The sequence below is a fragment of the Primulina tabacum genome, chromosome 13, assembly GCF_025594145.1.
Source record: "Primulina tabacum isolate GXHZ01 chromosome 13, ASM2559414v2, whole genome shotgun sequence".
Taxonomy (NCBI): Eukaryota; Viridiplantae; Streptophyta; class Magnoliopsida; order Lamiales; family Gesneriaceae; genus Primulina; species Primulina tabacum.
Window position 1 is genome coordinate 31560147 of NC_134562.1, and position 16808 is coordinate 31576954.

Here is a 16808-nt window from a genome sequence, read left to right on the forward strand (position 1 = left end):
GTCTCACGAGTCGTATTTTGTGAGACATATCTCTTATTTGGGTCGTCTATGAAAAATTATTACTTTTTATGCTAAAAATATTATTTTTTATTGCGAATATCGATAGGGTTGACCCGTCTCACAGATAAAAATTTATAAGACCGTCTCACAAGAGACCTACGTACTCTAATTAAGTTGTACCTCCTCTAATTGGGCCAATCCCATTAAACTTGTGCAAAAGAAAAACCTCTAAATTAGTTAACAAAAATCGTTGTTGAATTGGAAAAAATATACTATCTATTACAATAAAAAGACTGAAGATGCAAACTAAAAGAAAACAAATTTGATATATATTCACCAAATATTTCAATTACAAGAAATTCCAAATCACCATCTCCACATTTTTGCATGGTCTCATCTGATCTGACTGTTAGACAATAAGAAACTGTGTTGTTTGCACCTCTCTGTTCAATATATAAATCATTCCTATTATTTGCTCTTAAATCAGCCTCCAAAAAATCTTCATCCTTTGCATCTGTCTTTCCAATAAAATTGTGCACTGCCATTGTAGCCAGCACAAGTGCAATGACCAAGAAATATTGACAAGCCATTTGAAACTTTTCTTCCACACACCAAAAGTTTAACGCCCCAAATTCGACGACTGTCATGATTGCATTACTTATCCAATCCAAAGTTCTCATCTTGTTGCAGTCGGTAGGTTTAAAGTTGACCTTGTCAAGCTAGCACATCCTTCTTGTTTCCCATGTTCTTTACTACAATATGAGGGATTTGTTCCTTATGAAGCTTCAGCTAGAGCTTCCGCGCTGCTGGTATTCTTACATTTAGCAGGCGATTGCACAACCTCTACTTCATCATCTGAAGATATGCATATCACCTCCACATTTCTTTTGGAGTAACTTGGTCTTGGCAGTAACCCCAAGTACTAGTTACACTATCATCAGAGGATTGTTGCTTTTTGTCAGTAATGTTTATTTCTTGAGCACCGGCATTACTATCCAGTTATCCTTATATAAAAAATATTTAGGTAAAAGAAGAATAGATAAACCTACCGTTGGGTGGAATAATATAAACGCAACCAATTATCTGACTTACTTCATCTGTCAAGATAACTAAAAATTCATACAATTCTTCAAGTAAATTAAAATAACAATTACAAGACATGTAACAAGCACAACAATTATGATACAAGTGAGTATCATGACCCAAAATACTGGTATCTTATGATTAGAAACACAGTTATGTGGCAGTGTTTCTAATCTTAAGATTAGAAACACAATCTTAGCCCGCCTATTGGATCCGGGCAATAATCGGTATACCGGAGTCCTCTGGTTGTTTAACTGGTCGACATTTTTATACGACTGTGACTATGACATGAAGTTTAAATATTAAAGTTAATTGTGTCGATATATTTGCTCCCTGGAACAAGAATGATGAACTTGGGGATACGCTGGGAGCGAAGTGGTGGCGGTAAGAGGAGTGTCGAACTATAAGGGAGTACATAGATTGTGTAGTGTTTTGCAAGAATATTAAAACAAAACAAATGAAATCAATGGAGCACAAGCCATAGCAGTGTAATCAGTGGTTAATTGTCCAGTAACATAACAAAAATAGAAAAAGGAGTTACCAGGGAGTTTGGTCACAAAGCGAGTGACAAATTGTAGTGGGAAAAAGGCGGCGCCGGCTGGGTCACAAAGGAGGCCAGGTGGCTCACAGTGGCATAAAAAAGAACAACGGCGAGAGGTTGTGTGCACGCGAGTAGAGGGAGTTCTGGGTCGAGGTTGCTATAAAGATCATGTGCGGTGGAAGGATGTCGCACGATGGCAAACATTACACCTGTGTGAGGTGTGGTGGCAGAACCGTACTTCAGTACTTGTGTTCCATGAGGCCCGGAGCAATAGATTATCTTCTTGTTAAAAATAATGGTAAAATTCAATTAAAAAATAATAAATACAATAAATACACAATAAACAATATATAACATAAAAAAAAAAATCAATAAATATTCGAAATAACAAAAATTTAAAAATAGATTATCTTCTTGTTATAAATAATGGTAAAATTCAATTAAAAAATAATAAATACAATAAATACACAATAAACAATATATAACATAAAAAACAAATCAATAAATATTCGAAATAACATAAATAATAATTATCTAGCTATTTTAGAGGAAAAAATATATATCAAATTTGTGTAATCCAGGCTTCAGATTATTTCTTTGTCAATTGACAACATAGCTAGCTCATTCAGTCTTTCGTGACATTATTGATCGAAGATAAGTGTTTATTAACTTCAACTTCAATAAGCTTCTTTCTACTTATGCAACTGTTACTAGAATATTTAACAAAATCTTATACATAATATAAGTATTTAAGAATAAATCATTCACTGTAGCATATTTAAAAAATGGTTGAAGTTCTATACAATATTTCGTCAAGATAGTTAAAGACTAATTTGTTAACTTCTCCAAAATCAACAAATACCCCAAAGTCTATTGATATTATTTAAATTGTTCAAACCGAATTTGAAGAAAAATTTAAGTTTGATCAATTACAAACAAAAAATAATCAGATTACTCTTCTTTTTATTTAATATTGGGCAAAAAAAAATTATTTTTCAACATGTCATCAAATTAAAATATATATGTTGGATTCTCTCAAGGACCGGACCTTGAGACGGTGGCCTTCTTGATCGATCTCATAAAAGTACGGCCCTGTGTGGTGGCAGCAGGTATGGTGGTGGTGTGGGCTGTGGGCAGCAGACTGTCGGTTGCAGAGTTGATGATCCAGCTCAGTGAAAGCCACTTCGGGCATCACGGTAATACGAGAAATGAGAATTGGTTTGAATAGAATGCTTATAGTTAGGCCAATGCATGCTGGGCTATATATTTGGGCTAGATCTAAAGCGTAGGCCCAATTAATTTGACCTCAAGCCCAATAATATAGATGGCCGAGAACAGATGCCCATTAATCATTCAAAATATTGAATTGGTTCGGATTCAACGAGCGGGTTTAGTTGATGGTAGTAGGAAGTGTTTGAGAAACTTCCCAAGCTTTGAACAAAAAGAGAGAGAGAAAGAACTCACAGGAAAACAACTCATCGCTCAACTTTCAAATACTTTTCAAAAGTTCAATAGTTTTAGTTCAAACGTTTTCTATCTTTTTAGTCCAGTTTCAAGCAACTTTCATTGTATTTTTTTAAATTTTTTTTTTCCATTTCTTTGTAAACATAATAATAATAGGAGTTTATTCTTCAATTTTCAGACTTATTTTCACCATTTTTTCGATTTTAACTATAAATTATATATAGTAGAATTTGGTTCCTACGCCGTTTGAATTCTTAAACATCAGATATTGCTTTTTCACTAAATTCAATGCATTTGCACCTGATACACACACTATCAAACTTCCAAGAAAAAAATAGGTTTAAGTTGGAGGTGTGTGTAGAGTGTAGTAGTGTGTCTACTTATATACATTTGTATTTAATTTATTTCGATGTTTTTCGACACATATTTTTTTCGATTGCACGGTTATACTTATTTGGACTTAAAAAAATTGTTTTAGATTTATATTTTCTTCCCACATATTGAATTATTATCTTCCTTTCTGACTTTAAATTTAAATTAGTAAATTTTAGTACCTTGGTTAGGCCCATGGAGAGGGGGGACAGTTGATCTAGTTTGAGAAATGACGTCAAAACTGCATAAACATCTTAAAAATTTCCGAGTTGTGACATATAAAATATCATACATGATATGTAAATATCATAAAAGACTGGTTATACGGCAACAAGCCCGATAAAATAAGGGCATAGAAACGAAGTTACACACAAACAACATTGCAATATATATAATCCATACATTTATTTATTCTTAGAATTTCAAGGAAATCCACATGATGCGAAGTGCTTGGAGGATCTATATATCTATATATATGGAGATCCTAGGCAAAGAAATGACCAAGTTGAGATATTGTAGATTGAGATTCATCGTCATTGTCATGTGATGGAGAATGTATGTGTCTTCCTTCATATGTAGTTATCACCATTCTTGGGTCGTCTGCTAATCGCTCCACACGCTTTTTTACACGGCAGTTATCTTGCGTACATCTATAGTAACTCCTGCATATAATTGAGGAAATTTGGCTATTCATGTATCTTTTTCTTCAAAAGTACAAAATATTAATGCACAATCAAAATAAGATAATAAACAACTTATTTTGAGAAAAAACAACAATTTTGGTGTTATATGTTTTTGTTTTGTAGTAATTTTAATCCTCTATATTATCTGATTTAAGTTTTAATCATGTATCTTTTAATTTTTTACAATTGTAGTCTTTTTTCATCTAAAATACTGAAGTTACACTTACACATCAATGTCATGTTGGTGTCACATAGGCGATACATAAGTGCCGTATCAACATTACATGGAAAAAGACTAAAATTGCAAAAATAACAAAGATAACGCAGACTAAGACTGAAGTTTGATAATATAAATGACCAAAATCGCAGATAATCATAAAAAATATGTAAGACTGATACTGAAGTTTTCTCATTTTTTTAAAGCTGCTTTAGCTAATTGATTTATATAAATTGAGACTCAAGAGGTACATTAAATCGATTATCTTCTAACATGGTAGGCCATTGTGGACAAATTATGTCTTCACTTGGCAAGGAAAGAAACATGAAATGAAATGAAATGACAATATAGGAGGATGGTGCAGTTGCAAACTGGCAATGGCTGGCTGGAATCATGACATATTTTTTTTAAAAAAAAAGAAGTAGCTTTTTTTTTTTCTAGGAGAGTGGGATCTCTTAATGAAAGAAATTAAGTTTAATAACTCTCACGCCATTTAGGGAAATAATTCTCTCAAAATTTCTTCGATCCTCAAGATTTTATATTCTACTATATATGGCCCTTCAATTTAAATAAATTATATGAATTAAATCAATCAATAAGTGCAAGGACATGTTCGTACATTGAAACAATATTTGGAACATGGATTTGAGAATTAAGGAGGGAATTTATAATTAATAATTTAACAATAAAAGTTCAATATACTTTTCGTCCAAAACAAAATCATGAAAGGGTATCTCCGTAGATCTTCATCCAGAAATAATGAAGGGGAGAAATGATCATCATTTCGTCTTTATTCACCATGATTTTTAATTTTAAAAAATATATATGCAGAATTGTAGGAGTTAAATCAGGCATTATATATGCATTGGAGTTCAATGCTAGCTAGTATAATTATTACAATTGTTAGTTGCTACAAAATTTGAAAGAGCAATTATGGTTTACTTTTGCTTTTCCATATATATATATATATATATATATATATATATATATATATATATTAATTGTTAATAATAGTAAACAAAAATAATAATAACCATGTGATTGGTGATGAGAGGATAATAATTGTAATCTTTGTAAGATGCATTAAATCACTCTATTCACACCAAATAAGAAAATTACATAACATGATAAGAAGGGTAGGAAGACATAAAAATAAAAATATAAATAAAAAACAAGTTTTTATTTTCAAAAAATAAGAACAACGAAGAAGAAAACTCTCCAACTCGATCGAAACTAGCAAATTAAGGTTACGATAATATAACGATGACGATGGTAATGAGAAATACTTAAGTTATAGTAAATCTTCAGGTAACATTTTGAATTTTGTATGTTTGACACTCATTTCCTTTGACATGTTATAATTTTACATTTGATAAAGAATGTATTGTCAAATACATAAAATATAGGGAAGTGAAAACAACCCATAAATCTACACATACATACAATAAATCTATATTTTTTTTATGATCTTTACTTTTATTGTTTTTGCTTGCTTGATATGTGTTAAGGAACTAACAAATTCTGGGTTTCTTTTTTTTTTCCTCCTCCTGAAACTACAAAATCTGAATTTCAAAATATGAAGAAACCGAACAGGAATTTAAGGATGAAGAAACACAAAGTAGGTTTAGACATACCTAGGATGTTGGGTGTTCTTGACCACTTTCTGTCCATATTTTCTCCACTTATAACCATCATCCAACACATCTATATCACTCATTGTTTTGAAGCAAAATCTTGGCTCTCTTACCTTTCTCCTTCCTTTGTAAATCTTCTTCATCTTGATTGGTGATACCCCCACGATCTGATGCTCATGATCTCCTACTAATTTCATGCTCATGCAATCACTCACTTCTCCCCATGCCCTGCGATATAATTAATACATCATCTCAAAATCAATTACTTAATGAATAAAATGAGAGGTCTCAAGTACTTAAATTAACTCCATTAATATTTAAAAATTGTTGTTGTTGTAATAGCTAGCTAATTAACACGTACACGGGATCTTGATCGATGATATTTCATAATAAAACATAAGGGAATTAATTATCATTTCTGTCAAAAATCAAAGATACATGTTTTCTCTTTTGATTTTAAATACAATAATCACCTAGCTATATTCATCTAATGATAAAATCACACACACACATATATATGTTTCTTTGCTTACCAATAATTTGCTGGTGATCTTTGCAAAGAAAGAAACTGTGATCCTGCAAAATTAGTTGTGAATTCATCATCCTTTTGCTTTATTGGTAGAGGTTGATCTGCAGCTTCAAGTGAAGGAAGAGGTGTGCTGAGACTTGTTGCGAGGGTTTTGAAGGGTTGATGATGATTTAGGGGGAACTCTAATGTAGTTGAGGTAAAGTTTGAGTGGGGATTAATAGGGAAAAACCCTGAAAGTTGTGATGAGATTATTACATGATCTTGTTCTTCAAATACAGTACTTTGGTTCAGCATGCTTGCCTGAGATTTTGCTGTAAGAAATTCAGATCAGGATTTGTTATTTTTTGTCGTGAGTTTTCTTTGGATTTGGGTTTGAAGAAATTGTGTTAAAAGGACTCTAAATTGAAATATACGCTTCTCTCTTGTATATATACAGCCAGTGGACTTCATTAAAGTGTAAAGGTTAGGGTTTCTATCAAATTTTTTGAGTGAAGATGAGTTTGTATAATACAGTACATATTTTGTTTCATTTTGCCCCACACACACATATATAGAATGAAGTTACTCTGCACACTTCGGTGGGCATCAGCCCACGTCCGCCTTTTTCAGACGTTCGACAGGATGTTCCCGCGAACATCACGAAGACATTTAAAGTAGTAGATTTCTTGAGACCCAGACGAGTATACGAGAGACGATCGATGTGACGTTTTCGCAAGATGTTCCCATAAATATCTCTGTAATTTTTTTTTAAAAAAAAATTATAAAAAAAGCAGACGGCTAACACACACGGTAGTGTGCAGGGTAACAACATTCTATCTATATATAAAAATATAAACGTGACGCACACACATATATAACATGGATTTTAGTGGTCTTGGTAACCGTGTGTGATCTTGGAAAAATGAGGTAAAAAGGAATATATATTATTGATTAATTATAAAGAATATTTGTTGGGAAAGGGACTAAATACCAAGAATACACTGGACATGTCATTTTCATCTTCCACTATTGTCTGCACATTTTACTTTGATCTTGGAAGTTTTTATATTTGAAGCAAAATAATGATACAAAGTACACACGAAATTCAGTCCAGGAGCTAGTTTTGACAAGGGTACTCACATATTGGACGGACACACTTTAGCTCTCGCAGTTCTCTTTTTAAAAGTTAAAATAATATCACCATTTTTCAGTGCATTAAAGTCTGTTTTTTTTTTTTTTTTTTGCAATTTATGTAACCGTAGCTTCAATCAATAAAATTAATTTGGAAAATATATTTTGTGAATTTTTAACCAAATTAAAACATAACATATAATAATGCCCTAGAAAGAATTTTGGATCGTACACAGTTCCCCTCATAGACTCACTTAATTTTATCAAGTCAATGGTGCAAGTGTAATGTATGGATGTCCTTGTTTCATTTATGGTGCTTTTTGAAATAGAAAATATGTATGTTTGTGCTTTTTTTTTTTTAATATAGAAATATGTTGGGTTCTTAATTTTTTAGTAGCTTGCTGATTGCAATATCAAGTTTCAAAAATATTAAATCAGAATTTGTCGGTGCAATAATTGTCCTTGTTGGGTAGAACAATCGAAACGTGGTGTTTGCGCTGCCGTATGATTTAAAAGATTTGAGTTGAACAGTTACCACCAGCTATAACTTTTGGCAAAACGGCAAGAATTCGATTCTACAATCGATATAAGAGCCAATGTCACGTGTTCGATTCTCATTGATTACAAGAAGTACAATTATTAGGAGAGAGATTGTTGGTTGCAATAATTGTACATGCTAGGTAGAGCGATCAAAACTTGGTGTTTGAGTTGTTGTACGGTTTAAAAGATTTGAGTTACATCATTTTCACCGTCTATTACTATTGGAAAACAATAAAAAATTAATTATATAGACACACTAAACGAGATTATATTTTGTCCAATGATAACTAACCAAGTTGCCCATGTTTTAGCTCGTACCAGAGTACGCGATTACTACTTAGGAACAACATTGAGTTTAAGGATGTGTTTCCTTTGTGTTAGAACGAAATTGTAAATATGGACACGCTGCTTTTGTGTTAATAGAATATGCTTGTTTAGCTCCCAAAAAAAAATGCGAGTTTATGTTGGATTTGAAGAAATATCGTGAAATCAATGAAAATATGTTTTTGGGAAAAATAAAAAATAATTTGATAATGTGTGGTCTCATTTCCAGAGCTGGAAAATATTTCCATGCACGCCTAAGATTTCTATTTAAAAATGTACTATATTTTAATTAAGTGGTTAATTTTATTCATTGAAATGACTAAATTGGGTGGCGTCGAAGATAATTTGAACCTAATCTGGCGTGGAAAATTCTCTCCTCCAAAAGTCAAAAAACATAAAGAATGGTGTGTCATTGAAAAAACAAAAGGAATGTCGTGTGTAGGGACTAAATTGTTAAAAATATTATTTATATATATATTTATTTGTTTCTGCAAATGGAACGATAACCTTGCACTCATAACTCATTGATGATCATATGTCATGAATACAGGAAATTTTTTTTTATATATATACAAAGTGACGGAGCCAGGAATCCGATTCTACCCGGGCTAGAATTTTAAACTCTAAAATCCTTAATATTTTAAATTAATCTACTTGGGCTAATATCAAATTTATCCAAAATTATACAAAAATTTACATATAAATTTTTTAAAAAAATTTTGGACCACCTGAGCTAAAGCCAGGGTGAAAAGCACACTAGCTCCGCCCCTATATATACATATATATACACACACACACACACACACACACACATATATATATATATATATTAACGTAATTTGCATATTTTTTAATTTTTAATCATATTATCTGATAATTCATGAAGTCAGTTTATTAATTTTTATTTTGTTTTCTATTTTAGTTTTTTTTAATCGGAGTGTTACATGAAAAAATATAAATTTCCCGATAAAAGGCAAATCATATTCCTCCATTTGATATATAGATAATATCTACGTACAACGAAATGAATTCGTTCCACAAAGTAAAACTAAATCTATGCCGTATTATTGAATAAGTACATTAATTCTCCAAGATTATATTTTCCACAAAAAAGAGTTTCATAAATACCAAAATGAAAACCAAATATTTAATTAAATTGAAGCGTCCGTACGTACATACGCAATTTCATCGTATATATACGGTACCTTTTTTGTTTTCAAAAAGGGTAGGTGCATGTGAATGTACGACTTCTTTTGTATCAATTTCTAGGGTTTCTTTTCTTTTTGTCCTAAAAACAAAAATTTGATATCAAATGGTAATGATGATAAATCTTGGTTGCATATCCTCATATATAATTATATATCCTCTCTCCATATATATATATATATATATATATATATTATATATTGGCGTATTTGACTTTTGGCAGGGACAAAAGCTTGTTGCCTTTCTACTCCTTTATTTAATCCACTAGTACCTACCATTTCCCAAGTTCCAAACAACCCTAATAATATTGTTATGATCTCTTCAATTACACACATTAATCTAGGAGGTTAACTTTATTTTGCAAAATTATTGGTGGGGGCCATAATTTTGTGCATGTCATCATTCATTTGATTCCATGACACTAGCCATTGATGAAGCAATCCTAGCTGGCTCATTTTTCTCATTCATCAACTATTCATTCTATTTTTATTCAACATTCCACTGCTCATGGTTATCCATCTATCTTTTGCATGTTAAATCTCAATAGACAAAATTATGTGTGATAAACTCGCTCAAGAAAGTATTGATATGATGAATCGTACTCTTGACCATTATTCAAATGCTCACATGCTACACCAACTCATACACCCCTTCAGGGACAATAACCATATATATAGTTTTGATATGGTGCACGCTCATTATGCACATTTATTTGAACACCGATGATGTGACATTCACCTATTAGATATGATGAAACATAGAAAATTATACATCCATTATAATAGTTGACTCGATCTATATTTGAGTTGAATAGTGATACTTATGGTGTAAGGAGTAATAATTTTTCACTAGTCGGATAGGATAAAGAGATTCGTTTCACAAAATTGACCCGTGAGATGAGCTCAATAAGAGTTGTTGTGTTTATCATCTGAGAGTAGTATATGTCTGTATGATGTCTTCGTTGGGGAAAAAAGATCTTAAATTATGAATTGAGTATAATTGTAAGGTTTCAATAAATAAAGTAAAATGTGAGTGAAAGTAGAAAGAAGTTTTTTTTTTTTTTGAAACAGATAGTAGAAAGAAGTTTGGTTAACGTTTGCATGATGTAATATATATATAACTTTTGCATCATATCGATGTAGATATATAATGTATGTGTATGTATAGTTTAGTGAAAGATGTAACATACATGAACAGTACTGTTGAATTGGCAAACAAGCATCATTTCTTTTTGTCTCTGGTCACCAAGCTGGCCATCATGCTTATGCTAGTTGAAGGATCTAGATTTTGTTCAGTATCTTTTTAAAAATTTACAAAGTCATTATATATATATGTCATAGGGCCCCTGTAACTTTCAAATTTCCGTATACATTTATTAGATCTTTAAAGATCAAATTTATGCACCTTATTTTACTCTCTTTGTATTTTGCACTCGAATTTATTTGAATAGTGAGTATTGTCGTAACTTGTCGTAAGCTTGTTTCTGGACATATTGTTTACCTATATTTGAGTTTGGTAGGAGTTTAAGCTTAATAAGTTTGTTCACCGAACTAAAGTGAGTCTGTATAAAGAGATGCGATGATCAAAAATTAATAGTGGAATCCTTTATACAAATGAATAAGGGTAGACATCGAAGCTTATTTTTCAAACCTCCTAAACAAATTTTTGTTCTTGATTTTTCATTGCATCTATTTTCTTTCTATCAAACTCTAGATGCCTCTCATAATATATTTTGTTCACTAAGTTCAACACACTTTTTCTGCACTATTTTATAACTTATTTGTTTTTTGAACATAGCCGTATCAAGAAACCACCTTGAGCTGATTTATTCCAGCTTGAGATGATTTTTCTCGAAAGAAATCTAATTTATCTAAAATATTTATTGATCATATTACTCTAAACACATTTCCGATCCTAACAGAATATAACCAATAATATGACCTCACACCTTAGAGGATAACATATAATATACTGATATCAGTAATTCATGGAGAAATTATAAGAAATTTCAGTGATATATGATTATGTTTTTCTTAAATGTTCTGCATGAAACACTTGTTTTATTATGTCAGAAAATTTTGAAAATTATACATCTATATGATTTATAAATTATGTTTTAATTTCGTGTTTGATAAGCCCCATTTGTTGAATAATTTCTGTAACATTGGTTGGAATGTTTTAAGGCTTAATGAATAGAAATTAAGTAAAAAAAGATAAAATCTCAAAAAATTATTCCATGCACTAGGGGAAACTTTAAGGCGCTAGGAAGGGGCGCCTCAGCAACCCATGTGTGGCATGAAAGACTGCGAGGAAGGGGCCTAGGTGCCTAAGAGACACTCTGTACCCAGGAGTTTTTCCAAGGATGAGGAGGAAATGCCTAGGTGCTCGCCACGATTGACAAAATGTTGCTATTTTTCATGATATTTTGCATCCAAATGGTGTTCCTTGATAGTTTTTGTCTAAATTTTGGATGAAGGGACACCCCTTTAATGAAACAACATGTCCATGTTGGTTGATATCCTTAAATACATTATTATATACAAAAAATACTTTTGCATCAGAATTTTCTGAATATCATTGCACTCATATTATTCTTTATATTTTTTTTCCAAAGAAAGTCTACTTTAATTTCTGGTCATTATTCTTGCAAATTACTGTGATGTATTTCCAAATGAGTTATTGTATCTTGGAGAAGAATTTCCATTAACCGAAGTACAAAGACGGGGCAAAATTCTTTATATGGATAAAAGGTTCCACATTTACCTCAACTCTCAATTTCTGCAGATTCATATGTCATTTTCAAGATTTTAGGTACCACCTACACAAACAACACTTACACGTTATCTTCTCTCCCCATATAAGAATAACTACGAATTAGATGAAGAATATAATCAATTTTGGGGTTGATGATGATACACTTTCATTGTTGGTGTATTTTAAATTCTATTAGACTTGTGTTATTTTAAGTTGTATGTTTTGACACTCTTATGTTATTATTTTTCATCTCAAAGATAACACTTTTTTTTATTAAATAAACTGATTTGGTTGAATATTGTGCTAGAATATAAATATGTGAGACTGTCTCATACGAGACTTACTCAAAATAATTGGGAACATTATCAAGATCCAAGTTATTTTCATTTTTGGTATACTAAGACATAATTAGGATCTTAAAACATCTAAATGTATGTCATTGTAAGTTTTTGGGCGTTGTGTTTTCTTAAAGCAATAATTAGTACTCCGAAATATATTATGTAAGGTTTGATACTAAATCATGATTCTCCCATCTCAACTTTGAGCAATTATTTTAAGTAAATGAACATTCCCGGAAATTTTTTACGAATTGAGGCATTTGTATAACAATTATACCGTCACATCTTAATTCTGACTTATGAAGGGCAAATATATTTATGAAATATGGTTTCTCCTTCTTTATTTGAGATTGAAAATTTTATTTAAGGGTGCATGAAAATGAAATAATTTCTTTCAATCGAGACTATTATATGATATCCATCTCTAATAGTGTGGGCTTATTAGTCATCGCAGGTACGGATCTATATCCATGATATGAGTGGATCTGGTCTATTCCTGCAAAGAAAAATAATAATTTGATATAAATTAAAATGTAATACTTTTGCTCAAAGCAGCATATATTACACAATATTTATTCGTAAAATAACTGACAAAAAAATGATATTTTGTAATGAAAAATAATATTTCAAACATACGTCAAATATTTTTTTACTCAAATCAGCATATATTAAGTAATATTTTTTATAACACAACTAACAAAAAAATGATATTTTTGCAATGAAAATAATAATTTGGACTGAAAAAAAGTAATGCGTTAATGGGTAGGGAAGATCTGTATCACAAAATTGCTTTGTGAGATGATATCATAGAAGTTTTAGGAGTAAGTCTCATGTGAAACAGTCAAAGATATATATTGTGTTACGATCGGTGGAGGTGTTTAGATAGAGGGGTGAATAAACACCTCACAATTTTTTCTTCGACTTAGCAGTAGAAAATAAATGACATTGAGATTGTTTATGAAAGTTCGAAGGAAAAATTTCTTCTACGTTTCCTCTTCATCTGTTTTCAGAATGATTCCCCGAAAAGAGATTGATATCTACAATAATTTGACACTAGCCACTTCATTAAAACTTACAACTGTCTAACTGAAAATCTTAACAATAACTTTTTACAACTTAATATCAATCTGCAGAGAATGACTCTTTCTATCAGTTACAAGAACTTACATAAAATACAACTTGAATTTGATACACTATGAGCAAGATTTCAAAACATATGATCTCTGAAATAGATCTGATAAAACTTTATGCGTGTAGTTGTAAATATAAGTAGAGCTTGCAAATATCATATATATTAATTAACATATTGTAAAGAGAGTGTATAAGGAGTTTACTGAATCTTGAGATGACATTTTATAGAGAATTTGTAATGTTCAAATTTGAACGACTATAATCAAATTTTACCAAGAACATCACTGAAATAGTACTAGATGTCACGTGTCATTCGTCTTATTTCAAAAATAATATGCAACAACAAATGCTTGGAACACTGATATAAACAACGACCACAATGTTTTTGTCATTTATACTGAAAACATTATGTGATACTTGAATTCGGTGATAAATATGTTTTTCACCATTTAAGGAAATAAATAAGAGATAATTCGGCTAAAAAATGATTCAGTAGGCAGTAGAGATATTCTGATAATTCAGTAAAGACTGCCATTCCTTAATTCGGTAGACCCTCAGTAATATAGAAAAGATCTTCTGAAATATGCACGAGGGGTATGTTGAAATTGCTTGTTTTTGGAAATTAATACTTTCGTATTTTTAAGACTTGAGGCATATCACCAAAACTTATAAATATTCAATGTATATTTGTGAGACGGGGCGTCCTGATCTTTATTTGCGAAGATTATTAATATTTTTTATATAAAAAATATTAATTTTTCATGGGTCAGGTTAGAAATTTGCCTCACAAAATTGATTCATGAAACTGTCTCATAAAAGTTTTTTTTTTCTTTTATATGTGTTAAAATATTGTTTGATAATCCAAGAGTAAGTGAAATAGATTACAAGATATTTTTGGGGGTTTATAGCATATTTCATATTTTATTTACACAAATAATCGATTTTACATAACATAATAGATTAGTGTGTGGTGAATCCAATTAACAATATATTCTTAAAGTCAAAAACTTGTGTGAGACGGTCTCACGAGTCGTATTTTGTGAGGCATATCTCTTATTTGAGTCATCCATGAAAAAGTATTACTTTTTATTGTGAATATCGGTAGGGTTGACCCGTCTCACAGATAAAGATTCGTGAGATCGTCTCACAAGAGACCTGCTTATTATTAAAAGGAAATTTTATTGTTTGGTGCGATAAATATTTTACCCAATTATGAGACATAATCAAAGTTTGATCTACCTCGTTCTCGGATGAAGACAAAGTTTACCACACTCCTCGTCCTCGAACAATATTTAATAACGTCAAAATATCAATTTTAGTCGTGTGAGTAAGTATCAATATGATATTTTAGTCATGAATATTTTGTTAAATCAATTATAATCTTATAACCATGTTTTGACGATACTTTTAATCCATTCTTGTTAAAATATTCATGCAATTAATTGATTAATTTCATTGTTCTTTTTAAATATTACGTGGTTAAACACGAGTGGATGTTACGAGATATTTTTAAACCACGTAGTTATAAAAAATTAACACGGTATACATTTATTTAATTACACAATTTATATTAAGAGGAGTAAATTCGACCATTTGAATATATTATATGAATATAATTGATTCAATAAAAGATATATAACTAAAAATGTCAAACGACAATACATACATAACCAAAATGAACATTTTGCTTTTTAATATCCATTAGTTATCGAATTTAGCTTGTGTTTAAGAACATTTATTTCTGTCATACGACGTGTAAAAAATTAAAGACACGCGATATATCTGCATGCATGCATGTTGGTTGATAGTACAAAAGATCAGTGTTTTTAAAAAATTCTGATATGGGAAATGTTGTGTATTGAAGAAACCATTCCTCGACATCGAAGACTACCGAAATATTGATTCTCTGCATCATCTTTGTAAAAGAATTCAAGCATTCTTTCAAGCTAAACATCAAGATGCTCTTAGTACATGTTGATACTTTTTTATTCGACCATTAAGGATCAATTTATTTAATTTTAGTTTCACTCCATCTTTAACATCTACGAGTTGATAAGAAAGAGTGAACTCTTGTGAACTATCAAAGCTTCTTTCTGGACAAATAGTTTGTTTTAAGTGAGATACTAGGAGTTTTATTCGTTAAAGTTTCACTGGTTTATATATAACTCATTGTATTAAATAAAATTTTCTAATGAAATCTTTCATGTTCGTGAAGAAAGGGAGACATTGAAGGTTGGCTTTTTTCTTAAAATAATATAAAAAGAAAATATATATATACAAATATAACAATTTGGTATCTTTTATAAATATATAACAATCTGGTACAGTCTGACACGGATTCTTATATTATACTTATGAATCCTTGTCAGATTGTACCGGATTCAACAATTTTTAAATTAAAATTTAAATATAATTTTTTATTTTGAAAAATAAAAGGAATCTTTTGAATCTGGTGTGACATAAATCTGTAGTGGTCCGTCCCGAATTCATCTTTTGTGTGTGTTATATAAATTGCGAAAATTAATTTGAAATAATCCACGTTGCTCTTTTGAAGAAGCAGCTTTGGAAAGCTTAATTCGTTGGATTGAGGAAGCAACGTTGGTTTTTTGTTGCTCTAATTTACGTGCATGCAAGCAATTATATATTTTTCTTATTATTAGAATAATTTTATTTTAAAATATTTGTTTTGTTTTTTTAAATATTTTGACATGTAATCCAGAATTACGAAGAAAATTGCTTTAATATTTATTTAAACAACAAACATCTTCTAAATTCTCACGGTTTCAACAATTTTTTTCTTTCTTAGTTTGTTTTTCTAATATATGTGTAAGGTATTTGTTATATTTTTTAATATTGAAATTATTTTGTTTTTGTACTATTTC

The 16808-nt window shown here is 30.5% G+C and overlaps 1 protein-coding gene across 1 annotated transcript; it reads right to left on the bottom strand.

Moving 5' to 3' along the window:
• Positions 1-3740: 3740 nt before the first annotated feature.
• On the bottom strand, positions 3741-7030 carry LOC142522565 (uncharacterized). The gene is made up of 3 exons (XM_075626027.1): positions 6528-7030; positions 5995-6222; positions 3741-4122 (listed from the first exon to the last, which is right to left on the bottom strand). The coding sequence occupies exons 1-3, from the start codon at positions 6815-6817 to the stop codon at positions 3945-3947; spliced, it is 696 nt and encodes a 231-aa protein (XP_075482142.1). The 5' UTR covers positions 6818-7030; the 3' UTR covers positions 3741-3944.
• Between the last annotated feature and the right edge of the window lie 9778 nt (positions 7031-16808).